At 57.2% G+C, this 24,726-nt stretch overlaps 6 protein-coding genes across 6 annotated transcripts; 1 reads left to right on the forward strand and 5 right to left on the reverse strand.

Moving 5' to 3' along the window:
- Positions 1–1,025: 1,025 nt before the first annotated feature.
- Positions 1,026–4,076, reverse strand: CGCS363_v011981 (putative transcriptional regulatory protein; the record flags this gene model as incomplete). Its single annotated transcript, XM_036643830.1, has 9 exons — positions 1,026–1,781; positions 1,838–2,007; positions 2,057–2,268; positions 2,321–2,388; positions 2,443–2,837; positions 2,890–2,902; positions 2,953–3,075; positions 3,128–3,650; positions 3,910–4,076. The coding sequence occupies 9 exons, from the start codon at positions 4,074–4,076 to the stop codon at positions 1,026–1,028; spliced, it is 2,427 nt and encodes an 808-aa protein (XP_036491045.1).
- A 4,157-nt stretch (positions 4,077–8,233) lies between these two features.
- rhiE-0 (Rhamnogalacturonate lyase) lies at positions 8,234–10,044 on the forward strand (the record flags this gene model as incomplete). The annotated part of the gene is made up of 2 exons (XM_036643831.1): positions 8,234–8,459; positions 8,525–10,044. The coding sequence occupies 2 exons, from the start codon at positions 8,234–8,236 to the stop codon at positions 10,042–10,044; spliced, it is 1,746 nt and encodes a 581-aa protein (XP_036491047.1).
- Positions 10,045–10,441: 397 nt separating this feature from the next.
- Positions 10,442–13,426, reverse strand: CGCS363_v011983 (uncharacterized protein; the record flags this gene model as incomplete). Its single annotated transcript, XM_036643832.1, has 3 exons — positions 10,442–12,499; positions 12,550–13,341; positions 13,415–13,426. 3 exons carry the CDS (start codon positions 13,424–13,426, stop codon positions 10,442–10,444), a joined length of 2,862 nt encoding a protein of 953 aa, XP_036491098.1.
- Positions 13,427–14,490: 1,064 nt separating this feature from the next.
- LYRM4 (LYR motif-containing protein 4) lies at positions 14,491–15,169 on the reverse strand (the record flags this gene model as incomplete). Its single annotated transcript, XM_036643833.1, has 4 exons — positions 14,491–14,500; positions 14,566–14,678; positions 14,820–14,984; positions 15,113–15,169. The coding sequence occupies 4 exons, from the start codon at positions 15,167–15,169 to the stop codon at positions 14,491–14,493; spliced, it is 345 nt and encodes a 114-aa protein (XP_036491042.1).
- Positions 15,170–15,882: 713 nt separating this feature from the next.
- On the reverse strand, positions 15,883–18,205 carry aorO (Aorsin; the record flags this gene model as incomplete). Its single annotated transcript, XM_036643834.1, has 4 exons — positions 15,883–15,931; positions 15,993–16,194; positions 16,247–18,009; positions 18,102–18,205. 4 exons carry the CDS (start codon positions 18,203–18,205, stop codon positions 15,883–15,885), a joined length of 2,118 nt encoding a protein of 705 aa, XP_036491041.1.
- A 471-nt stretch (positions 18,206–18,676) lies between these two features.
- IPI3 (Pre-rRNA-processing protein IPI3) lies at positions 18,677–20,085 on the reverse strand (the record flags this gene model as incomplete). The annotated part of the gene is made up of 2 exons (XM_036643835.1): positions 18,677–19,669; positions 19,750–20,085. 2 exons carry the CDS (start codon positions 20,083–20,085, stop codon positions 18,677–18,679), a joined length of 1,329 nt encoding a protein of 442 aa, XP_036491044.1.
- Between the last annotated feature and the right edge of the window lie 4,641 nt (positions 20,086–24,726).

Below are 24,726 nucleotides of genomic sequence, written 5' to 3' on the forward strand. Positions count from 1 at the left end.
ATAAGAAAACCACTCCCAGATTTGTTAGCTTTTCCTCAAATCGATGAGGAGGCCGTCCGCTCCATTCCAAGAAACAGTTATAGCGAAGATACCTATTTGCATCAAGAATGTCAAAATGAGCCTGATTTCCTACTGAACGCCCCATGTCTATCAGTACTTTTGACACATCGCATCCCTGATCGGCGTCTACCAAGATTTATTTAGGTCGGAATACCTGCCAGCTGGTCTGAAACTGAGTGTTGAATACAGGATGTGACCTAAAGCAGAACTTGGCACCAGCTCATATGAACAGCAACGGCCATAATCCGTCGAATCTGGGAGGGATGTAAAACTCATTATCTTCCCGCGATTGTTGTCACCTTCACCCATCTTTCAGGGGAGACCAGCTTAAATACCTCGGTGATACGGACGTGGATACGGATCGCTGTGCCAGTCGAAGGCATGATAACCACATGTCTTGCAAGTGAACACGAAGATACATCATGGGACATCAACGACGGCAAAGGCACCCAGGTGAACAGACTTATAAACGCCTGCAGTGACACAACACAGCAACATCAACACACAACTTCACAAGACACATCCCTAAACCAGGTCAAAGAAAAGGCGTAGAATTTCACTTTGGTATCTCGTCTCTAAGCAACCGACAAAACAAGACAGTTACCGCTTTCCGCTTGCCTCGCTTCGCTTGCCTAAACAAAAAAGAAGAAAAACGCCGCCGCTACCAATGGGTTGTGTGTGGTATAATAACCTACCCCATCGCGGACCCTTATTTTCTTTTCTCTTTCGCGCCGCGCCGAATCCTTATATAACCGGGCCGTATTAAAAAAAGAAGGAAAGAAAAAGCGCAACCCGTATCTCTTCTAGATAAATCCAATGTCGTTGCGGAACCCAGTCTAAGACGCCTGCCTCATCTTTTGTAAATCCGTGGGACCTTATGTCATCCCCCTCTTATTTCTTAATTATAACTGTTAAGGAAAATGTCGAAAGTTGTGATCTACCAGCCCCTTTTGTAAAGGGACAGTTTAGTTCGACCCAAACCACCCCAACCCCGCGGCGCCATTCCCTGTCCAGCTCGTCGCCTGCACGGGCGCGGTGCCGTCGAACCAGCTCTGCAGCTCGCACTCGAAGCCGTCGGTGCCGGGACCGAGGGTGATGCTCGCGGAGCCCGGGGAGGAATAGAACACTGCCACATTCGGGTCATAGCCCGGCGAGCCGATGGGGTTGGTGGTGTCGAAGGCGGCCTGGACGAGCATGCCCATGCCGTTGTTGGGGCTGTACGGCGGCGGGGCCTGGGCGTACATTGTCGGGGAGAAGTGCTGCTGCAGCTCCGGGGGCAGCTGCTGTTGTTGTTGCATCTGGTGCTGGTGCGGAGGCAAAGGTTGGTGGTGTCTTTGCGGAGGAAGCGGTTGTTGTTGGTGGTGGAATTGGTGCAGGTGTTGTTGCGGTGGTGGTTGTTGGTGCGGGGAGAGGTGTTGTTGGTGTTGGAGTGGCTGCTGCTGCTGCAACTGAGGCGTGTTCAGGGGCGGCAGCGGGAAGGAGGCGTTGTGCTGCTGCGGCTGGTGTTGTTGCTGGATGCTGGGTGACGGGCTTGGCGGAGGCAGGATGTTGGAGGTGTTGCTGCTGGTGCTGTTGTGGCGGAGGGGCGGCGGCTTCTTCTCGTTGAGGGGCGTCGCCGGCGGGCCGGGGAGAGGGACGGGTAGTTGGTATTTCGGGGTTTCTGCGCGGGGCTTGTTCAAGGTGGAGGGCGAGGGATGTAATGGGCGGAGGGTGCGGTCATTCTGTGAGTTGTCAGTATGCGAGTTCGTAGATCACGAATGGCAGGTTGTGAACGTACGCCGTCTGCCATGCTGCTATACGCGGCAGCCTTGGGATCGCGAGAGAAACGCTCGAGAGACTCCAGCCAGCGGGACGCGAGCGGCCATGTCTGCTTGGATTCGATCAGGATGGACATGCAGCGTTGGAGCATGTTTGGTGCTTGTGCTACAATGGACTTGTCGGAGCAGACTAGACACGTTAGCATGAAGCCCTTGAACACCTTCTAGTCGCTACCTACTGTTCTTGTACTTGACCATATACGTCGAAAACAAGCCGCAACTGTAAACGCAGAACGACGCCATCTGGGCGCCGACACCCTCTTCCGACGACCTGACGCTAAACTGCGCGTCAACCTGCTCGTACAGCTCGCGAACGTTGCGGAAGAGGTCGTCGGACATTTGGGAGAAGAAGCTTCGGCGTTGGGTGTCCTTTTCGTCCGTCTTGATGATGCTGCTCAAGTCAGTGCTTGCTCTCCTATCAGAACCATGAAGGAACCCCTTACTTGTCCAAGTACGCCCTCCTGAGAACAATGTTGCACAGCTTCGTAATCATCGTGACACCCAGATATGCCTATTAAAGTCAGCCAAAGCCCCCATCCCAACGATCGTAAGTCGCAAAACCCACCAGATCCTCGCCAACGGTCTTGTGCCCCTTCAACAACACCATGCTCCAGCGGTGGTCCGCAGGAAGCTGGTGCTCCCAGTTCATAAGCTGCTTCGCCATGATCGCGTACTCGCTTGTCGGGTCCCAGGGGTTGGCGCTCTTCATCGTCGCCATTGCTCGCCGGGCAACCTTGCCCCAGTAGTAGTGTGCTTGGATCAGGCTTGCGAAGAGTGACCGGGAGGGCTGGTGGATCAGAGACGGGTTGTCGCGCGCCGGTGGCGTGTCCTCGAGAGCTGCGCGGGAGTACGGCTCGCGGCCGTTGGCGAAGTCGTCCTCATTGCTGGGGAGGAGGGCGGTGATGTCGTTGGCGGCGAGAGAGACGGGCGACAAGGCGCCGCAGTGGAGGTTATCCTGACCTGTGAAGTGTTAATGGCAATGTTCAGAGTTTGAATTGGCTGGACTACGAACTGTGAAGCATCCACTACACATGGTTAGCAATCTTTCATCGCTTGAGACGGTGTCTCAACTCACCAGAGTTCTCCTTGCCGACTCTGCCCTGATGATCATCTCCCTGGTAGGATTCTTCATCTTGTAGAACTCTTCCCGATGCAGATGCATCAGAACAGCCATTCTCGTGGCAATCCCAATGTTAATCTGCCAATGATCAGCACAGAAACAAACAATCAATCCCGACATTAACACGTACGTAACTCCGGTTCCTCCATCCGCTGCCCTGCTGCGCCAGACTCAGCAGATAGAACGCCTGGCACCTCTCCAGCGTGGGCTCCTGATACAGCTCATTCAACGCCAGACTACTGGCCCGTTCCATAAAGAAGTCGACGGCCTTCATCTCTCCTCCGTACCTCTCAGTTAGCGTGGGCGAGAAGCGCGCCGAGACGCTGAGGATGCCGAGCACGAGAAACACGCTGACGGAGCGGTGGTCGCGGTGCAGCTGCTGAGGCAGCAGCTCTTTCGGGATGAAGCCGAGCTGGAAGTACTTGCTCGTGAAGACGTGGACGGCGTCGATGATCTCGGGGAGCGGCGGGAGAAGGGCCCACTCGTCCGCGGGCTTCCGGGCGGCCCCCGGTGCGCCTGGGCCCCGGGGGACGCCGTCAGAGGCAGCGCTGCGACGAGCCTTGTCGGCTTCGCGTTTGGCGGCCTTCTCGGCCCGTAAACGCGGGTGCCGATACTCGCGGTCGAGGTCTGGCTGGCCGCGTTGCGGGAAGACACTGTGGTTGCGGGTTAGCTGGGTGGCCGCATTGGGATCGTCGCTCTCAGGGCGGCGGCGGCTGCTCGGTACCGTACCAGTCACTCGCCTGCAAGCCTGCTTCGGCGCAGGACTTGCACGGGGGTTGGGCTTTATCATGGATGCATTTGCTTCTCATTCGTCGACATCTGCGCGAACGGGTTTCTTAGCTCGTTCATTCCAACTGCGGTTCGGGGAGCGAGGCGAGGCGAGGCTGCTCCCGTGGAACGGGTGTGACAAACCTTCGGCAGGCGATTGGGGCTCTGCGCTTGATGGGTGCTTTCGGCCCCTGCTGCTGCTGCTGCATGTCAGGGTGGTCGAACGCGTTGAGGGAGTCGCTCCTGACGCTCGCGTTCGCGCTCATGTCCAATGCCATCAGGTTCGGCTTGGCGTCTTCATCCAGGTCCATTGTGCATCTGGCCGACGGTTGCTCAGGTTTTTTGGCGGCCTGGGACGACGATGGACGTCTGCCAGGCGAAGGTGGCCTGTGTCTGAGGCAGGTAGCAAGGCAGGCAGGCAAGTTGGACGGACGGAGAGCCAGCTGCGGGGATGTGATGTGGGAACTGCTTTTTCGATCAGTGGGAACGGGATCTCCTAGTGATTGGCACGAAGGATTCGCGGAGAACGGAGCCGGTCGCGTAAGGAGCGAGCAATCAGCAGCTAGAGAGTAGCTTGCTGCTGTTCCGCGTCCCGGGACGATGGCTTGACGTGTGACAGGGCGTGGGGGTTGGTTGGGCAGACGGCAGGATTATAGGTGAAGGGGGTGGCAAGCGAGAGAAAGAGAGCGGGAGATGCGTGGTGGTTATGGTGGTGTGTTGGATGATGGCATTCCAATTGTTGAAGAATCAAAGAGGGCGAGAGGCGCGAGAGTGGGTATCTCCATCAAGCAAAGCACCGCAATAGAGCGAAGCAAAGCACCACCGGGACGTCGATCTCGGCTAGGTTTCGAAGATTTGACTGAGATTTGAGCAGCCCAAAACTGTTAGGCTCTAGCCCTCTACTACTTAGTAAGTTAAGTAGGCATGTATGTACCGTGGTGTGTGCCTGTCCCCCCCTGAGCCTGAAAGGGTTCAAGCGTGCGTTTTTAGAGTTTACCGGCTGGTCGCTGTTGGAGGCGCGTCAGAGATCGGCACTGCAGTCTGCCGCGAATTTGATGGCGTCAAGCGGGCTGCGGGCCACTCGGCAGGAAACGTTACGTCTCTTGGATGGACGAACTTGCCCTCTTTTGACTGAAGAATTGGACGAAGCGAGCTGAAGCGAACCAACTCCAGCTGGAGGTAAGGGGGTGCGGGTTTGTCCAGCCGGGATGGGCGACTCGACGAACTGGAGACGGGGGGTAAAAAGGACGGCGAACGGTCCACACGTGCTTGCAAGATTGAAGAAAGGCTCATTCTCTCCGAGAGAAGAAATGCCAAGCTTGGAGAGGTGGACAATGCGAGCTGCCTCCCTCGTTGGGTCAAGGAGAAGAATCAGAAGAGAGAGAGAGAGCTGCGTGTGGCACAGACCTCGGAGTTGGGGGTCGTGAGCAGGGGTCTCTCTGGTAGCTACCACTCTGGGGCGCTAGGAAGTGCCTCCGTCAGCACCGGCAGTGAGGCGCTGTTCCACGGCAGAGGAGAAATAGAAAATCAACGGCCGCGTCTCGACCGCCCCGGTGGAACACTGGCGGGTGATGGTTTCTGGGGTGGTGGTGGTGGTGGACGGACTGTGGACAGCATCTGAAGTTCCAACGGGACGGCGACCCGGTGGTGGTGGATGTGGCCGCCCGCCATTCTCCTGGGAGCATGGACTGGGATGCGGCTGGTGCATAGTGTTGTCTCGACGGACCTTCTGTGTGTGTGTGTATTCGTACGGATATCGTTGGATATCGTAGGAGGCTGCCCTTGCAAGCTGTCGGCGAGTCAGTTTAGTTGCGATGATGGATGATTAACGTCATGCGGAACTGTCTGTAGGAAAGTAGGCTACTGCGTACGCCGTAAAAAATGGATTAGGGTGATATCCGCCGAGAGCACACACTTAGCAGCGCGCTGCTATTCGTAAGTACCTTGCTTGCACCTGCACTATTGGGTGGGGGCCAAAACGGGTATAGAAATCGGCGGATCGACGATTTCATTTTCAACGCTCCGAGCTGAGTTGAGCCATGTGCCCTTTTTGTCTCCCGCAATCTCATCTCTCTGCGTCCCCTCTCCTCCCTGTTTTCTTTATTCCGGACATGTACGGAGTACGCCCGCTACCCTGGTCCTCGTCCACCGGTCTGCGTACCCGCCTGACCCCTTTCTTCCAATGAGATATACACATGTACACATGCAGGTCAACAACCAGATAGATAATGGGAGATGATAATGAATTATGCTGGATACGAATTGGGTCCACACGCTTGGGCCTTCGTTCGCGTTGCGATCCGTTGTGGTGGCTTGCCCAGCCCAGTCGAGTCCAGGAGTGCGGAGGGCGCCGGCGTTGATCTTGCCCTGCAGGGACCGACGCTGTTTTGCACTAAAACACAACTCTCTTTTAATTATCCTGGTTCCTTTCGGATGATACCGATTTACCTGCTCTACGGCGTATTGGGCGTAAGCCACAATATACGTTGATGGCTTCTCCGCGGGGCCCTTGTCATCACACACCACGTTTCTCAGGAAAACATGGGGATCTTTTTATGAATGGGGACGGGAGCTGCCTCGGATGTCGAGTCGGCCGTGTCTTTCACTGACCGGGCGCCGGAGTGTCGTCTTTGCATTCCATCAGACGGGGACGGGCGAACGATCCAATGTTCGCCGTCGCCGTCTTGGCATTTCAATCTTTCCATTGCGGTGGTCCCCTCCGTCTGATATCAGGACTTGTAGTTGGCGAGCTTTTGGTCAAGACGCGAATAGGGAAAGGGCTAGACCGAGGGACTGGAAGGGGTCCCTCTGTGCGCGGCGCGATCGATAGGACGGGGCCAAGTGTTGATCAAGTTGCCACTGGCGTTGGATGTTGGCGCGGTGCGGTACTATCCGTGGCCTTGGGACAATGGATCGCTCCGTTTCTATTCTCGTTGAGAACGGAGCGTTGATTTGACAACATCGTGGCCTTCAAAGGCCTCCATCTGAAAACGTTGCCAGCCCTGGAAGGCACAAAGATGGCCAACGTAGAAGGCGGGAGCCTTTGAACCACCGCAGATACGAAAACGAAAGCCGCTAGGCGAAAGCAGTATCGGTGGCTGGTGTTCCATGCGCCACTCATCCTGAGGCTGACCTTTCAACGATGATCTAATCATTCCTTAGGTAATCGGTCATCCCAGTCCTGCCCCGGAGCTCTGTGCATTTCCCGTCAAATCTCCGAGCGTATTCACCTGGTTATCCTTGGCTCTCCTGCTCAAATCAACCTTTCTGCTTGATACACGCTCATTTAACACAGCTCTTCCGCTCGGTAGTATCTTCTGCCCAACCTCTCGAGCCCGTTACCACCGTGAAGCCGTTGGGCAGAAAACCAAGTGTTTCAAGTGGGACTTCCGGGACGTACGGTACGAGCCTGCTGCATGCGACCTCGCCGTTGCACGTGTAGAGGAAACAAGCTTTCTGCACTATTGGCAATTCCAACGAGGGATTGAACGAGGGTCGAACCTCACTTTTTGTAAGTTGTCTCCGGGCCTGTGCCAAGCCAAACGTATGCAGCATGTTTGCTGGGGGCCCGACTTCAAGATAACTCTAAAAGTGCGTGGTGCTCTGTTGTGCAGAGTCGTACACAACACAAGCGTTGATTGATTGACCGTCTGCCATCACCATGGTAGCATGGCATCCTACCCTTTCATCTTCTGTACTGCATTCCTAAGATTAAGAATGCTTCAGGTTAGACAGACGCGAGAGCTTCTTGGAACAATCTCTCCGGATGTCATTTCTTATATCCGTCCCCGGAAGCCCGGCACCACCTCCCCCCAGCCCCGAAATCGCGTCCGCGGCTCAGGCACCCATCTCGGCAGCTGGTACCCCGAAGTCGGGACCATCCACATCAACACACAACACCGTTGGCTTGGCTGATCCCAGGACCCCAGATGCCCTCTCCAATCTCCCAATCACCCGAAGGGCATAACCAAAAACCTCACCGGTCCTATTTTCCACCCATCACGGCTCGCCGCTCAAACCCCATCTTCTCCAATGCGGAGAACCGGGGGCCAAGCAACCTTGCTTCGTCGACAGCTGACGTCGTCCAACCACCCAATTGAGCAATGAGGCAACGAGCTAGGCCAAGCTAAAGCTTCTCCCCCTCATGCTCTCCTGTCGCCCTGCCCTCAAGCGAGTCAATCGTGAGGGGTCCCGGTGAGGAGCACGAACCGTAAACGGCACCAAACGTGCCGGCTGTGCGGCTCAACCCCTTCGCTTGGGGAAACAGAACCATGCTCGCCATGCAAGAACGCCAATCCGGGGTTGAGAAGTCGGGGTAATGCAAAGCTTGGAACCTCGGGGTCTTGAGTCGCGAAGGCGGTTGAAATACCGAGATCTCGCCCGCCATGGCTGCGTGTCTTTCGTCTGAAGAAGTCTTCAGTCGCAAAGCTCATACCTCAAGCACGTTGACGATCGCTTCACCGACACGATGAGGACCGCCGCACTCCTCGCCACGGCCCTGACGGGTCTCGTCTCCGGGGCGTCCGCGGCGCCGGCCGCCAAGGCCGAGCCCTTCCTGAAGCAGGTCAACAACCAGACGTGGATCATCGGCAACGACGTCTGGAACATGACGCAGGGCCTCAAGTACGGCGTGAAGCTGTACTACAAGGACCGCGACCTCGTCGGCGACGCGGTCGGCCACTACGTGAGCTACAGTACGTCTCTCCCTCTCTTGAACTCTACCCGTATATCGAAAAAAACGACTAACACAAACCCCCAGATGGCGCGGCAAACGACATCGCCTGGTCCTCCGCCTCCATCGCCCACAAGGGCACGCACGACGGCACCCCCTTCATCGACGTCAAGTTCACCGCTAGAGACGGCGACTTCCACTGGGTCATCTTCCAAGGCCTGCCCGGCGCCTACCAGTACTTCGTCAACCGCGCCCTGCCCACCCTCGGCGAGTTCCGCACCCTCTGGCGCCTCGACAACGCCTCCTTCCCCAACGGCAAGACCGCCTTCCACGACAAGCCGCTGCCCGCCCTGGCCGACTACCTCCCGCAGAACAAGGTCCAGGACGAGACCTGGCTGAACCCTCAGGGCGACGGCTACATCACGAAATACGACTTCTCCGACCTCGTCCGGAACCAGACCGCCTACGGCGTCTACGGGTCTGAGTTCGGCAGCTGGTACATCAACCCCGGCAAGGACTACTACAACGGCAACCACCTCAAGCAGGAGCTCATGGTCCACCGCGAGAGCGCCACCGGCGACGCCGTCCAGCTCAACATGGTCCACGGCACGCACTTCCAGGTCTCCGCCGTCGACGTCTTCCCACCGGCCAAGATGTGGGGGCCCTGGCTATGGTACCTCAACGACGGCTCCCCCGCCGACGCCGAGGCCCGCGCCAAGACCGAGTTCGCCGCCTGGCCGTACCCCTGGCTTGCCGACAAAGCCTACCACGCCCGCGGCACCGTCGCCGGCAAGCTCCTCCTCTCCGACGGCCGCCCCGCCGCCGGCGCCGCCGTCTTCCTCGGCGACAACCACCCCAACAAGACAGCCCTCGACATGGGCAGCGACTACTACTACACGACCCACGCCGACGCCTCCGGCTCCTTCTCGATCCCGCACGTGCGCGTCGCGGACGCCGGGTACGCGCTGCAAGCCTGGTCCGCCGGGGGCGCCCTCGCCGACGTGACGACACACATCCTCTTCAACGACGTCTCCGTCACAGACTCCAAGACAACCGACCTCGGCACCCTCCACTGGGCCGTCTCCGCCCGCCAGCGCCTCTTCCAAGTCGGCGACTTCGACCGCACGTCCCTCGGCTTCACGCACGGCGGCAACCCGCCCTACGCGCACGCCGTGATCGCCTCCTGCCCGGCCAACATCCTCTACGAAGTCGGCAAGTCCGCCCCGAGCGACTGGTGCTACGGGCAGACGCACCAGGGCAACTACACGATCCGCTTCCCCGTCTCCGCGGCACAGGCCTCCGAGACGGCGAACCTGATCGTCTCGCTGGGCGGCTACTCCACCGGCGCCAGCAGCGTGGTGCTCGTCAACGGGCAGCAGGTCGGCAACCTGACCAGCGGCGCGGTGGGCGCGGACTCGACCTCGGGCCTGCTGAACGACCCGTCCGTGTACCGCAGCGCGACGCTGGGCGGGGAGTGGCGCTTCTTCGAGTTCCCCGTGCCCGCGGCGCTGTTGAAGACGGGGGAGGATAATGAGGTTACGTTCCAGCTGACGAGGAACACGACGTGGAGGGGTTTCATCTGGGATAGTATCGTCTTGGAATGGTGAATGATGAGAAGGCATTGGAAATTTGAGTTGTACATATCGCTTTGTATATAAACATTTTACATGAACATAAAATATGGAATTTCTTGTACTTCAAGGCATGAGGCAAAGGCCTTCGGGAAAACAAATTTCAAATGTGAGTTCGATAGCATCAAAATTACGGCGTAAAAGCCCGCCTTTTATGGACTGAGCACAGGGCACAATTTGGAACTCTGAATCGGATTGCGAAAACCATCACGCCAAGGCGGCTGTTTACCAGTGTTCAAACTATACGTCTACACACCCTCTCCTCATAACATACATATACAGGGGCAATACCGCGCTTACAATAACACACTCAAAACACCCAACGCCTTGGCACCCATCGGCTCACGATAGAAGGAATGACCACCTTTTTCAACTAAGGGTCAGCAGGCTCATCCGTCTTCGTCTCCGTCTTCTTCTCAGGGTCGTCGCTGGCGGCAGCAGGCTCCCCGGAGGCGGAGGCCTCAGTGGCCGGTGCCGGATCGGCAACAGGAGCCGTCTCAGGCGCAGGCTCAGGCACAGGCGCAGCCGCGGGCTCAGGAGTAGGCACCTTCGGTGGTTCCTCAGCAGGCTTGTCCATCTCGATGGGAGGGACCTCAGGCAGAGGCACCGGGTTCTCTACATGTGGCAGCTCGGCAGGCTCCGGGTGCGGGGCTGCGGGTGGTTCGGGCAGAGGAGACTTGCTCATCTCGGCCTGGCGGTCCAGCTCCGTCTCCAAACCAGCCAACAAGTCGGGGCCTTCGTCTACCATGGGAACGAGGGGCACTTCCGCGGCGGCAGGCGGGTTGGCCTCGGGTTCCGCTGTCGGGATCTCGGCGGAAGGCTCAGTCGGGGGTTCGACGATTGTCTGAACTGGTGGTTCAATGGGCGCTGGTGGGGCGTCAGCGGGCAGCTGTGTCGGAGCTTCGACGGGAGCCTCGCTGGGGGGATTGACGGCTGCGTCCACCTGGGGCTCTGCGGCTGTCTCGATAGGAACATCAACTGAAGTATCCATGGGAACATCAGCAGGAATGTCGACGGGGATATCAACAGGGATGTCAACAGGGAGCTCTTCCGCAGGAGCTTCGGGCTCGATCGTAGGCTCGATCGGTGCCGGTGCAGGCGCCTCAACTGGAACTTCCGCAGGTGTCTCGACAGGGGGCAAGTCCAGTGCTTGAGTGAGTGCATCGCTGGGGACTTCCGCCGGCGCCTCGATCGGTGGCAAAGGCTCAACAGGTGCAACGGCAGGCTCGGGTGACTTCAGCGGAGACTTGACAGGAGACTTCACAGGCGACTTGACGGGTTCAGGGTGATGCTCAGGTTCCGTAGGCGCAACAGTAGCAGGGACATCCTCAATCATAGGCTCGCTCGTCTCCTTCTCTTCCACAGGATCTGGGAAAGAAAGCTCCTCAGTAGCAACTGACGGGGCTGTCGCGCTGTCGTCCTTCATCTCCGAGTCCTCCTGGACCAAGGGAGCCGGCTGCTCCTCGACAGCCGGAGCTGACGGTGACTTGGCGGCTGGCTGAGCATCAGTGACCTCGGGGACAGAGACGCTCTCGGGTGCCTGAGAGGGTTCGGGAATTTCAGGAATATCCAGAGCCATCGAATCCTCCTGAGGAGCATCGTTCGACGCAATGGTCTGATCGGCGCTTGCTATCCTCGACCCGGAGCCTTCTGTCTCTGCCGTGGTTGCTAAAGAGAACGTGGATCTCGTCTCTGCCATCGGAGAGACGATGTCGCCCACCTTCTCAGCAGGCGGAATATACGTCTCATTGACCGTCTCCGAAGCTGTGTCCACCGTCTCCGAAGCTGTGTCCAGGGGCAGCTGCTCAGACGCAGGAGCCGGTGGCTGCTCGGCTGGTGCCTCGGGAGCGGGCTCTGGCTGATCGGCCATGTTCACATCCTCCTGCTGAGACTCGACGACTGGCGCAGGAACCGGCACTGGGGACGGCTCTGGGACAGGGGCAGCCTCAGTGACGGCGGGCGCTTCAGGAGCTGCAGCAGCCTCTGATGCGATGGGTGCTGGAGCAGCAGAGGGGGCCAAGATCTCCGCAATGGGTGAGATTTGTGGCGATGCCTCGGTAGGAGAGGGCAACACAACGTTCTTGAGAGGACTTCCCCTCGGCGACGAGTTTGCCAAATGCATGGCGGGAAGAGGTGGTGCGAGGTTGATGGGGTTCGGAGGTTGCCCAGAGCGGCTGGCCAAGGGCGACTCGGGTTCGGTAGATACAATTGATGCGTCTACCACTGTTGGTGTAGGAATAGCTGGTGATGCATCCGTCATCTCGTGGTCTTGGCTTTGACTGTCTGTGTTCTCGCCCTCACGCTGCTCCTCCTCGTTGTCGTCGCCATCGTCTCCGTCGTCACCATCATCATCACCCTCCTCATCGTCATCGTTGTCGGCCATCTCGCTGTCTGGTTTGTTCGAATCTTCGCGCTCCTGCTTGATAACACCCTGGACACAGTCAGTGACGGTTCTGCAAATATGAGCGATTCTCTACTCACGTTCTCTGGGCCCTCGGCTCCCTCCACCTTTGGCGCGACTAGAGCACCCTCCACGGGCGGCGCAGCGCTGGGGACGGCTGGTGCACCAGGAGCCGGAGCAGGCAGAGGCAGATTCTTCTTCTTGCGCCCGCGCCCAGGACCAGGCTTGTTCTTCTTCTTGGGCGGCGGCGGCCGTCTGACGCGCTGGGGCTGCTGCTGCGCCGGATCGAGGGCCGCAACAGGCACCACCGTCGTCGAGATGATCTCGCCCTCGACCTGCTGCCCATCCTGCAGCGTGATCTCCTGCGTGTACGGGTTGCCCGCCGCATCCATCTTTCGCACGGTAGCCCTAGTAACCGTCGCGCCGACGGGCGTAGCGGCAACCGTCTTGGACGAGATTGTGACCGTGCCCTTCCTGCGCTTCGCGAGGTGCGAGACCGTAGTACCCTCCGAGTTACGGTTGATCTGCTTCCACACCTTGATCTGGAAACCCTTGTCCGCGGTCTCTTCCTCCTTCTTCTCAGGCTTCTCGGCCACCGCGTCCGCGTTCTCCTCGTCATCCTCCGTCGGAGCAGGGCGCTTGTACAGAACACCAGACCGAGCCGCGCGCAACAGGTCCTGGCTGTGTTGCGGCAGCAGACCCGCGTCCTTGGGCATGCCCCACGGGAGCTCGACGTCCCAGATGTCGTTCTTCTGCGTCGTCTCGGTCTGCTGGGGCGGCTGGACGTTCACCCACTCCTGACGCCATTGGCGGACAGGGAGGCCCTCGAAGTCATCGTGTTCGGCGTAGCCGCTGCGGTTCGCGCGTCGAGTCTGTAGTAGATGCTTGTGTTAGACGCAAGGGTGCATGCGGTTTTTGGATCGCAGACTAAATCATGAAACTTACGCCGGGCGCCATTTTGAACTCTACAATCTACAACAAAATAACAAAACAAAGATTATGCGCCGTTAGTTACGGTTTGGCCAAATTGACACTGTCGCGATGCGCGTGGGACGTCCGGTCGGGTCGTGGTTTTCGGCGAGCTGCGTCGAGACACCGGGACTTCGCGATGCATGCGTTGAGTGCGTATACTCGCGACAGATATTCTCAGGTCTGCGACCTCAATTGAGCGAAGCAATGCGACGCTCGTAATGGTGTTGCTTGGATGGGTCAATAGACAAGCTGTACTGCAGCCGTGCCATGCCTGGGATTGGCTCCGCTGGGGGACCCAGCCTCGTCGCGAACCAAAGCGCGCCGAAGTCACGGGGAACGTCACGTGCAAGTTTCGGTCAGTGGAGGTGAGGCTCGGTGTCATAGTGGGATACCGACAGAGGCACCGTGCATCATCGATTTCTAAAGCTACCTAGGTACAACCTTCTTCGCTTCTCCCAAGTCGAAATGGCTCGCAGCCCTTTGATGTTGTTAACTGTCAACGCTCCACACTGTAGCATTCTCCTCATTCCTCAGTGCAGTAAGTATCGCAGTGGACAATCCTCCATCACCAGCCTCCGAACTCACTAAAGCCCATCATGAAGCTACATCCTTGTCAAATCACCAAGCTCTCCATCGCCTAATGAAGAAAAGAGTCTCATCACGAAGCACCAACATTCGAGTATAGAAGCAAAAAGGCAAAAGCTGAAGGCCCAGCACTCATAGAAACTCCATTGCCATGTCTATGCCCAAAAGCCCTTGAAAACCAAAACTCCAAGAGTGGAGCTTTTTTTCTGGTGAATCCGCCGCCGCCGTTCCTCCTTTCCCCTCCGGCTCGTAACATTTCCCCGAGAAGTCAGGTATTCGTCATGATGGAAACCAGCGGAACCCCTCTCTTTTCAATCGTTGCGGCAAAAATGTCGTGTAGTGGTACACACTTTCTCTCTCTCCCGGTTTGTCTCTCTGGTGTCCATGATATAGTACAAGTCTCTCCGATATCTCTTTTCCTCAGCATTATTATCGGCCGTCGCGGCCCGGTGATATTGGAACTCTTAGTCCCATCTGTGATGCAACAAATCAGCGACTGCAAGCAGAGAAAAACGGACGCATCGCAAAACATTACTCACCCCTGATCCTTTTGTCTGACAATGTCGCCCTTGTCCCCCTTCTGCTTGCCCGCGGCACCGCCCTCAACCACTAACCGGTCGAACTGGAAGAACTGGCTGACGACTGTTTGTCTCTGCGCAGTCACCTCGTTAGCTCAAACATGCTCCCTGTCCCGTCTGCAGCCAAAACATCGCCACCACAGAACCCCTCCCCGGGTGTGAACCGCCCGAGGGGAAAAGGTCCTCCATCTCCCGCAGGAAGAAAAAAGCCTCACCTTCATAGCCGTGAGCTCGTTCAGCCCCTTCTGGATCAACTCCTGCACCCTCCGCTGGTCCGTCACGTCCTTGTTCTCCCGGAACGCATCCCTCGTCCTGCGCTTCGCGTACTCGCGGAAATTGTACGCCGCAAACTGGTCGCCCGTCCTCAGCATCTGTCGGTACTAGAAGACCCCAAAAATCACTCGTCAGCGTCGTGTTCTGTTCATTTGACCCCCAATATCACAAATCGCAGTCGTGCAGCCGGTAGCAAAATTTCTTTCCCCCCCAGCCAAAAAAAGAAAATACGCACCAAAGACCGGACCTGCTGCGGCGCATCGCCCTTCAAAGCTTGTATCGCCGTCGCCATCGTATGCGCTTCGCGTTGCGGGGGTTGTCGAGGGAAAATCACACCGAAGAGGGAGCTGTCAAAAAAAAGGCGTCGTCGCGGCGCACGATTGATAATATTTCGCAGGTGGGAGGCACTTGTCCGGGGGGGTGGGTGGTGGGAGCTGCACCTATGATGCAACGCAGTGGTAAACTTCCCCCCCAATTCTCGGCGTTTAGCTTACCCAGTCGGGTCGGGGTGTCTCTCGGCGCCGGCATTTTACTAATCCGCCGGCGAAACGCGGGAACTGGACCTGGAACCTCTGGTTTTTCGTCACCGAGATGTCTACGGCTATTCGGATGAGCGCCCGAAAATTCAGCGTTCCGCATTTGGCAGTTGACGCCGCCGGGCTTATGTCCGGGCCTCACATTCACTCGGAAAATTCCTTTGCAGTCGAAAAGGCGCTTTGGACCCAGTCATTGAGGTGATGAGATGTTCTCCATTCACCCGGGCCCCGATGATCATCCTGCTTTGCGAGACGTCGATGACGCATTCATGCTGAAACACTTGCCTCTGTAAATACCTCTATTATGCTTAATTATCTACAATGCTATTCCTTTGTTATACAGGGCCTGCGGCTAACCGGTCCGCGGCCTAAAGGGGGCACCGTGTATGTATCTGTATGCCTTATGTTATGCAAACCCATTTGTGTATGGATGCGATTATGTGATGCGAATGTATCTTCCCCCCCATCTCTAAGGTAGGCTCATAAACAGCTTCTCCATCGCCGGGTAATTAGGTGTGCTGAGATTTAGGTCAGCGATGATGTCTTCCAAAATGTCAATGATGCAGGCGCGAAGCTTACCCCATGCCGGTCACAGGATCCCATCCTGGCACGGCAGAGAAACCCTTTGTGCCACAGCCCGGGTTGTCTCCGTTGGTCACGTCGTTGAGGATTTCGGGATGAGCGTAGAGGGTAGGGTTGATGAAACCGACGGGCTTCTTGTTGGCCTCAATGCGCTTCTCATTGATCATGTTGATAATGGAGCCGACGACTGGCGCGGATGCTGTGCGCACATTAGTATGAGAATGGCTAAACAAGTGGCTTAAGATGCTTACCCGAAGTGCCAAACGACAACGAAAACTTGCCGTTGACAGCAGTCACGTAGTTGGCGCCGTTGGCAGCAATGTCCGGGAAGCCACGCACAACCTTGGAGTTGTTGTAGCGATCCCCACCGTAGGGTGGCGCGTTCTTCGCGTAGTACTCCCCGACCATCTTCTTCTGGTAATCGGGGATAGCGAAGTAGTTGGAGAAGCCGCCACCGGAGAAGATGGCCTTCTGGCAAGCGCTCTCGGGAGTGTGAACAGTAGAGCCCTCCAAGACCTGGGTAGCGCCGACGGACGTGACCCAGGGGCATCCGCCGGGGAATGAGGGGTTGAAGATGCCGTTGGCACCCTCGTTGTAGGCGCCAGTCTGCGAGTCGATACACTGCTTCCCGTTTCCAGCGACGCCCGAGTCACCAGATGAGTACAAAACCGTAACACCCTGCAGGCCGAGCTTCATGTACTCAGCGCATTGGCGCTCAACGTACTTGCGACCGAGGTCGGCCTCGTTGAAGCCGTAGCTTGTGGAGATGACGTTCACCATGGGCGCCGAGCCACAGACCTTGTTGCTGTACTGACCGTCAATGTTCGGGTCCTTGGAACCGCCTCCTTGGAAGGTGCAGTAGCTGCCGTCGATCGCATCCAGGAAGTTGTTGAAACTTGCGCCTTGGTTGATGTCGCCAACCTGGTACAGCGTGGCTGTCTGAGGGAAGATCATGGCCATGGCAAACTCGAGATCCAGAGCAGATTCTCCGTTGAAGCGGAAGCTCTGGTTCTGAGTCTGGACGACGGCGTTTCCAACCAGGGTGACAATTGGGGGCGTCTTCTCAAGGCGAGGCTCAAACTCCTTGAAGTACATGTCCAGGTCACTCTGGAGGAAGGCTTGTGGGGTGTACTCCACGATTCCGAGCGTGTTGTTGGAGTTCTTGAGCGATCCTGGCGGCGTTGCGTAGAGAGCTCTGAGGCAATCCGGGGTGATCATCATGTCGCATTGCTCGAGACTCATGAGAGCGTTCTGAACGACGGCACCTTGCTTGGGCCCGGCTCCGCTGTCCGGGTTACCCACGATTGAGGGGTTCTTGATGCCATTGATACCCCGCTTGGTGAGCTCACGCTTCTTGAGCTGTCGTCTCTTGAGCTCCTCAACATGCTCCTCGGTGAGTTCGTGCTTGGTGTTCTTGCGTTGCTGCCCCAGCTTCTGGTCAAAGTGTACTGAGGGGGTGATGATGTCGACGTGATCGACCAAGTGCTCCGGCAGATGGTACTTGTCGCAGGCAACGTGGGTGTGGCCTTGCTCATGCTTGTAGACGTGGTACTCCGTTTTCAGGAGTCTCTCGACTTCGCCCGCGGTGCCGTTGAACTGAACCCAGTTGCGCCCCTTAGAGAGCGCAACGCGACTCCGGTGGATGCCTTCGCTTTCGAGCCATTGCATGACCAAAGCTATCGACTCCTGCCTCGGAGCGAACATTTCGACGATTTCGTCATGAGTCCAGTGCTTGCCGTAATTAGGGGAGTCGGGATGCGCTACATCATTCATGAACTCGTTTGCGCGATGAAGGTTTGACTGAGCGAGACCAATCCGGACTGGCAGCCTGGCCATGGTGTGTAACCGGTGGTTCTTGACCCATTCCCGTCGGGCAGGGTGCCTCTCCTCGTGCACGACGTGCCTGTGCGACCGTGTCACTGGGTTGGCAGAGGTCACCGCCGCAAGGACGGTGAGAAGGGTCGCAACAGCACTAAACTTCATCGTGTCTTCCCGCTCGTCTTCGTCGTCGTCACTTTACACACGGGGACAGGATTAGCGAAAAGGTCGAGCGACGAGGCCGGCTTTTTGTTGATATTTAGCAGCTGTCGTCCAGTCATGACGAACCCCCACTGACGCAAGGTACCAGCTCCAGACACGACGAATGCGAAACCGGTTTCAATGGGATCCTGTGGGCTGTTTGTCTGGTGGTAGACATCCAAAACGAGCATTTTGGGTGAACGGCAGCCTGTGCGCTAGGATCCTGTGGCATGGAGGGAACACCTCTTACATGAGCAGTTTCTCCAGCTCCGAGCCCTTGCGTGATAGAACCACTGCGCGGTTATTCCGGCCTGGCCTAATGTCGGAAAGCCATGAGGCAGATTGATCAAAAAGAGGCCGATAGCCGAAGGTTAAGCTTTAGGGCGAGGTACTTCAAACAATCGTCTCATGTTGGAATGGACCACAATAAAATTCTAGGCGCTTGCCAAAAAAACCAAGAGGACGAGGATGGCGGCCGATTCGTGTTGGTCATGCGAGACGGACGATCCGGCCTTCGACTGTTCTGCTATAGATGGATGCGATTCCGATGGGAATCCCAGAATGACTCGCTGGGGGAGACAGGAGAGTTTGCAAAGTTTGGATAAGGTCAATTGAAGGCTCGAGCCGCCATCTGGAATCCGGACCAGGAAGCTGAAACGCTCTCAGGAATGGGACGAGTTGGCCTCGACGTACGGCTGCATTGTCAGCCTCTGCAGCGCTCGTTGCTCGTTGATAATCTCCCATAACTCGTCCGTTTCTCTCTGAACTTCCGCATCGCCAGCCTCATCGGAAGCTTGCGCAGGAGGCTCTTGAAACGACAAAATGGCGGCTTCGAGAACATCATTGGGCAACCCGTGGCCATTGAGCATCTTTTGGAACCTCGTCTCTTGCTGCATCTCAGTGTTCAGTTGAGACGCGAATGTGTATTGACGCTCGGCCTGGCTCGGCTTGACGACTGCAGCAGGTTTAGTGGACCGCGCAGCTTGCAGCAGCGGGGGGAACGCGAGGTTTGTCACAGAGGCGTTGAGGTCTGCCAGTTCTGTCGGGTGCCCGTTTTCGGTCAACTGCCATTGCAATATCTTGCCTCTGGTGTGACCCGACAGGACCGTCGTGCCGTCATGGTTTGGTGCCAAGCACGAAGCCGGGCCAGCATCTTCATCCGCGACTCCAATCGGCGAATTCACCTGAACGACAGTGGAGGACGATTCAAGGCTGCGCGGACCAATGAGCGGCTTGTCTCCGAGCAGCTCGACGAGGTACAGCGATCTGTCCTCGGATGAAACGAAGACGGCACGAGCACAGGGATCCATGGAAACGCAGAGCGGAGCCGTGGGGAAGAGCAGCGTGCGAAGAACATCGCCCGTTTGATAGTTCCAGATGATGCACGTCTTGTCCTTGCTGGCTGACACGCAGATGCTGGTTTCCGGGTTGACACTGCGGCTGATGGCGAGCGACGTGATTGCAGCGCGGTGATTAGACAGCGTGCGGTCTGGCTCGTTTTCGACAGACGCGTTTAGCTCGAGAAGACGGGACAACGTCCAGACGTGGATGTTGGAATCTTCTGAGCCAGTGAGCAGGTGGTGAGGCGTAACTGCGAGGCACGACACAGCCTGGACATGGCAGGGTGGGGTGGTCACCTGACGACCGGTGCAAGTCTACTGTTTCGTTAGCCACACACGACACAGCGGGGTTTGGTTTCCTCTCTTCGGAACAAAGACTGGATCTGTTTACTTACTTCCCACAAGATCAGTCTGCCTTCAGCAGTCCCTAACGCCAAGACATCGTCGATCAACGCCAAGCTACGGATTTTCTCCGGGAAGGTGATGACGGCCTCCTGGATGCCCCGGGCCCGTGAGTAGACATGGACCTGGGACTTTTCATGCTGGGCGGCAAAGACGTGAGCGTCACTGACAGCCAAGCAGTTGGCCGGGGTGTTGCTTTTCTTCAGAGTTGACTTGACAGAATAGCTGGGGCTGAGCGAGTGGGCGTAGATGCCAACATCCTTGGAGACGGCGGTGTTTGCCGCAATAGGCGGACCGCAGATGCAGGAGTAGAATTCCTCTGACAACATGGTGGGATAGTCTGGTGGTGGCAACGAGGCGCGCTTTCCGATGGTGTAGGGGATTGGTGAATTCCGGCTAGGCGCGTTTCCCACGGATCTCTGTGCTGCGACGCTCGTCCGAGAGCGGCCCTGACTCCGATGTAAGGGGTGAGAGAGTGCGCAACCCGCGGCTTCTCCTCAGCCGCGTCCGAGGCGAGAGGATCGGATCGCAGCGGCCACGAGGATGACAAAAACGTGGGAACGAATGATCCAGCGCCACGAGAGGCAAAGACAAGAAAGCGAGATAGCCGTGGGGAATGATCAGGGCGAGTGTCCCGAGTCGAGTCTTCTTCGCGACCACGTTGGATGGCTTGCTTTGGATGACTTTTGATCCAGATGGGCCCGGCTGACGGTTGAGCCGAGAGCTGTGCGCGGGTTCCTCGTAACGGAAAGCAGGAGAATTTCTTCTTGGCCTAGGTGACACGCCGGTGCGCTGGTGGCTTTGAGACAGCAGATGCAAAATCTTGGAAAAGGTTGATGTGTCGAAACGTCGGGTAGGTTGAGTGAGGCTACTTGACGTTCGAGATCGTGAAAAAATTCGAGTCCACTCTGGAAAAATGTTATCGATAAGTCGCCCCGTCTAAGAGACCTTAGCGCTCCCGAAGTGGAAACCAGAGCTGGAGGGGGAAGGTGCCCCGCTCCGCAGCGCTAAGTGCCTCTTTCCCAGGCGAGGTGGCTTGCAACGCTCTACTAAGCTGCCTCAGAAGGCCGCTAACAAACGAGCACCGCTAAGAAATATCGCAGTGGGACAGCTGCACAAGAACTCCAGCGAGTCCAGCCTGTAGAGTGCCAGTAAATCAGCCCCTAAGTCGCTCCCTACCGCAGCCCAAGGCCCTAAAAGCGCCGCTCTTCCGCCCTAGAAACACTAACACTGCAGCGGTGCGGGTAAGGACGCCAAGCGGCAAGCTCTGTGAGTGGTGAGGTTGAAGCTCTGTCATCTCTCAGAGTCTCACCACCAACCAACTCCTTGCATCGCCAACTTCCATTGTCAGGTTTTCCAACAAACAAGGCGCAAAGTTCACGCCGTGCTTGGAAGCGAGACATGTCTCCTCTGCTCCGGCAGTAGCCCACGCCACTAGAACGATCCATCGTCCTCTGATATCCAATATTCTGAGTCAGTCATTCTCCCGTTCATCTCACCACCACCGTCTCGAACCTCGGAACCTTGGAGTGTCGTTGGAGTTGAACGTCCGGCCTTGCAACGCCCTCTCAGCCCGTCGACGCCATGTCTCACCTGTCCTGCGCTCCGGGTTCCCGTACCAGCTCACCGCTCCGGCCAGACCTTTCTTTTTCTTCAATGATCGATCGCTATCTTATCTGGTCTGCACGGATTTCCCACGCACAGCAGACTGCGGAGACGTGAAGCTCGCTTCCTCCATCTGACGTGACGGCGCTGCATACAAGCGACGAGCTACAACAACGGTCATATCTCGCCTGCAGCTCCCCGACATCACTCACGTCTGCAGCCCTTCACGCGAGAAGCTTCTCTCGTGCCTCATCTCGCCAGAACTTCAGCTGCTGCCGTCTCGTCTGCACTGCAGCCAGCGCCTTCGCTGTGCTCGGTCCTGCATAACTGATTCAACATGCCTGCCGCCTTTACCTTACTCCATACAGAGACAACGCCCCCTTCTGTGGCCTCCGAGACAGGGTCAGATAATATCAGCAAGCCAAAAGTGTCACTCTGCGCCGTTGACAGGCAGATGACGATGAACCCAAACGAGCCACCCAAGCGCCGCCAGCCCCGGTGGGCTCCATTGCTCCATTCCAAGACGCGTGGTCGCGATCTCAACGGTTCGAGCAGAACCAGCGCCCTCCCCCGGTCGTTGGTTCTGTGGTTCATCAAATCTTGCTGCCCGCCCGGCTTTGCCAGGAACAGCTCCGCTGGCTTACACCCTCCCCGGCCCCCCCCTCCCCTGGCCTTCATCCATCGTATCTAAGGCAGGCAATCCATGTCTAGTGCCCTGGCCCGCCAGTGGAGGCCACGAATCGACGTCGCATTTTAATCCCATGATGCTCTGATGGGCCCTTGCCTGCTCGAGCGAGAGCCGGAGGAGCAGCAGACTACCGCTGCGCGTTTACAGCATAGTGCATGTCCTCGTACGCATGCGACCTGCAATAGCGGCAGATGGATTGGGTTGCGACGCGATGCGACATCTCTCATCTGCCATCATCAATGCCGCTGCACAACAAAGGCTTTGCGCAGGACAGGAAACCTACAGCACTCGAGACGAGACAAGACACAGAAACGCACGCACAGAGCAAACAACAACATGGCCCCCTTCCCAATGCCAATGCAGATATGCGGCGTGGGATCCGGATCGACAGTTGGCTCAGGTGGCTGCGGTGGTGCACTGGTGGCTGCTAGGGGACCATCACCCTCTCATCACCCTATCACGACCTGCTTTCTGCTGCGCCGCCCCTCAATCTCCTGTTGATCTCGGCAGGGGAGCAAGACCCCAAAGGGGACAACAAGCCAAAGGCCAGAGAGAGAGCCGAGAGACAATGACAATCAAGATGATCCCCAATCGCCACTTGACCAGTGCCGAGACGATCAGCTGCCACCTCCCGGCATCTCGCTCGCCATTGGGAACTTTGTGCTCGCCGGCAATCTCCCCAGGTCGGCTCTGGGAACTGAGGCGGGAGGCCGTGGCTGGGTGGATGCTGTAGAAGGAGAGACAATGGACCGGTTTCCATTTACACGGGCCTGTGTCACCGGCTGTTGCTTGCTCTCTGCATGCATAGCATTCATGAGTTGCACTTGGAACAGACACAGACGGCTGAAGGCATCAGGCTGGCCTGCGCTTGCAAGAGGATGGATGCAAGGTGCAAGATGCGGATGCAGATGTGCTGCAGCAACACAGACGTGGTTGCACTAATATGGAATAGGCGGGACAAATGCCTGTTCATTCAGCCTGCACCAAGGGCCAATGGAACGCTCCATGCTTACCCGGGGGTCCAGCATCTTGATGCGTCTGTTCTCAAGGACCCCCAAAACAGCGAGACCCCAGGCTGGATGAGAGAATGACCGATTGCTTCCTCTGGTGTCTTGTCATTTTGACATCGAGGGCTGTTCCAGGCACAAGTGCACGTGGGTGGATAGAGTCAACGGACTTTGCTGCTCAGAGAGGGCAATGAACCCTTTAGACTCTCATCGTACCGCCGTTTAAGCCTCCATCGTACATATCCAACTGGACAGACAGTGGGCAGTGGGCACCAGACCTGTGTCATGGCAGCGGAACCGAACCAAGAAACTTCAGAGATTTTTTATGAGCGCCGAGCTTGTTTTGATGACGATGGCACAGTCGACCGTCCAGCAGACTTAATTGCCAAATGAACACCAGTCATAAGTCATTGCTTTTTGGAAGCGAATGGCAGCGAACTGCCGTATGCAACGCAGATATGCACGCTGAGCCCACTGCCAACGTTGTATTATTGAAGGCTTACCCACGCCCCCGTCATATTGCTTTTTCGGCCTCATCGTCTTCCCTTTTCTGGCGTGGACCGAAGAACGGAGTCGATATTCGAAATGGACTCTTCTGTTTTTTTCGCTGGAGACCTGTCGAACCACGGCCACGAGTCCACGACGACTGACTGCGCCAGCTGCTGCTTGCTGCTGCCCCTGACCTGGCTGCCCTATTCCCAACAGGGCCATTCCCCATCCGCAAGATCCGGAGTCCCGCACGACTGGCTCCCTCGGTGCTGGTGAGGTGAGGTGCTGCTGGCTGTGTTGGCAAAATGCTGGCGCTGAGCTCATCTGCGAACTATGAAAGGGCCACGGACGATCCAGGGCCTGCAGAAGAAAAGACGCGATGAAGCCAGTCCAAGCCCAGGGGACGGATGACAGTGGTTGTGACTATTGCGCTACTGCAGAGCAGAGGACGGGACGATGCAAGGGCAAAGGACCGCGGTCAATAATGTCTTGCAACTAATCCCAGAGCCCAGAGCTCTAGATAACGGGCCCCCCTCTTCACGCACAACGCAAGGTGTTGTTGTATGGGATGGACGTATCCATAGATGGATGCTCGACTGGACTGGACCAGACTGGACTGCTGCTGTTCTGGTGGTGTTTTTGTTGTGCGTCTCCTCGAGTGGCACGGCATACGCAGCTTTCCCCTCGGGCAATCTTGAGCAATCTTTCTCAATCTCACCATCTAGTCTTGCCCCCCCTCTCCTCTCCTCCCTCGCCCCCTCGGAGCTTCGCCTCGAGAGCTTGCCTGCATTCTCGCCGTCCAGTCCAAGTCTCATCCAGTCCCAACCGCCCTTCTCATCTCCCGAGTCTGCACGAGGAAGGGTCTCTCTCCCGGATCCGAACACAGCGTCCCTGTTTTCGGACCCTCTCGCCCAGCGTATCGAAGCTCGATCCCTACAAGCGAGGTCTTCTTCTGCCCTACTGCTCCGTCCTCCTCCATAGCAATCCTACCCACGGACATGTGCAGCTGCCCGGCGTGTCCATTCAGACTGGAGAAGCGACTGGAGATTGATTCTGTCTCTCAGAGAAATAAATCCCAGCAGAGACGAACACCCCTCCCCTCGTCCAGCAAGCCTCCAGGACCCTGTCGTCAGCCCTGGACAGCTTAAAGGCTTCGCAGCTCCCAGTGGCCACCTCGACCT

The sequence above is a fragment of the Colletotrichum siamense genome (assembly GCF_013390195.1).
Source record: "Colletotrichum siamense strain Cg363 chromosome Unknown KSG_Cg363_contig08, whole genome shotgun sequence".
Taxonomy (NCBI): Eukaryota; Fungi; Ascomycota; class Sordariomycetes; order Glomerellales; family Glomerellaceae; genus Colletotrichum; species Colletotrichum siamense.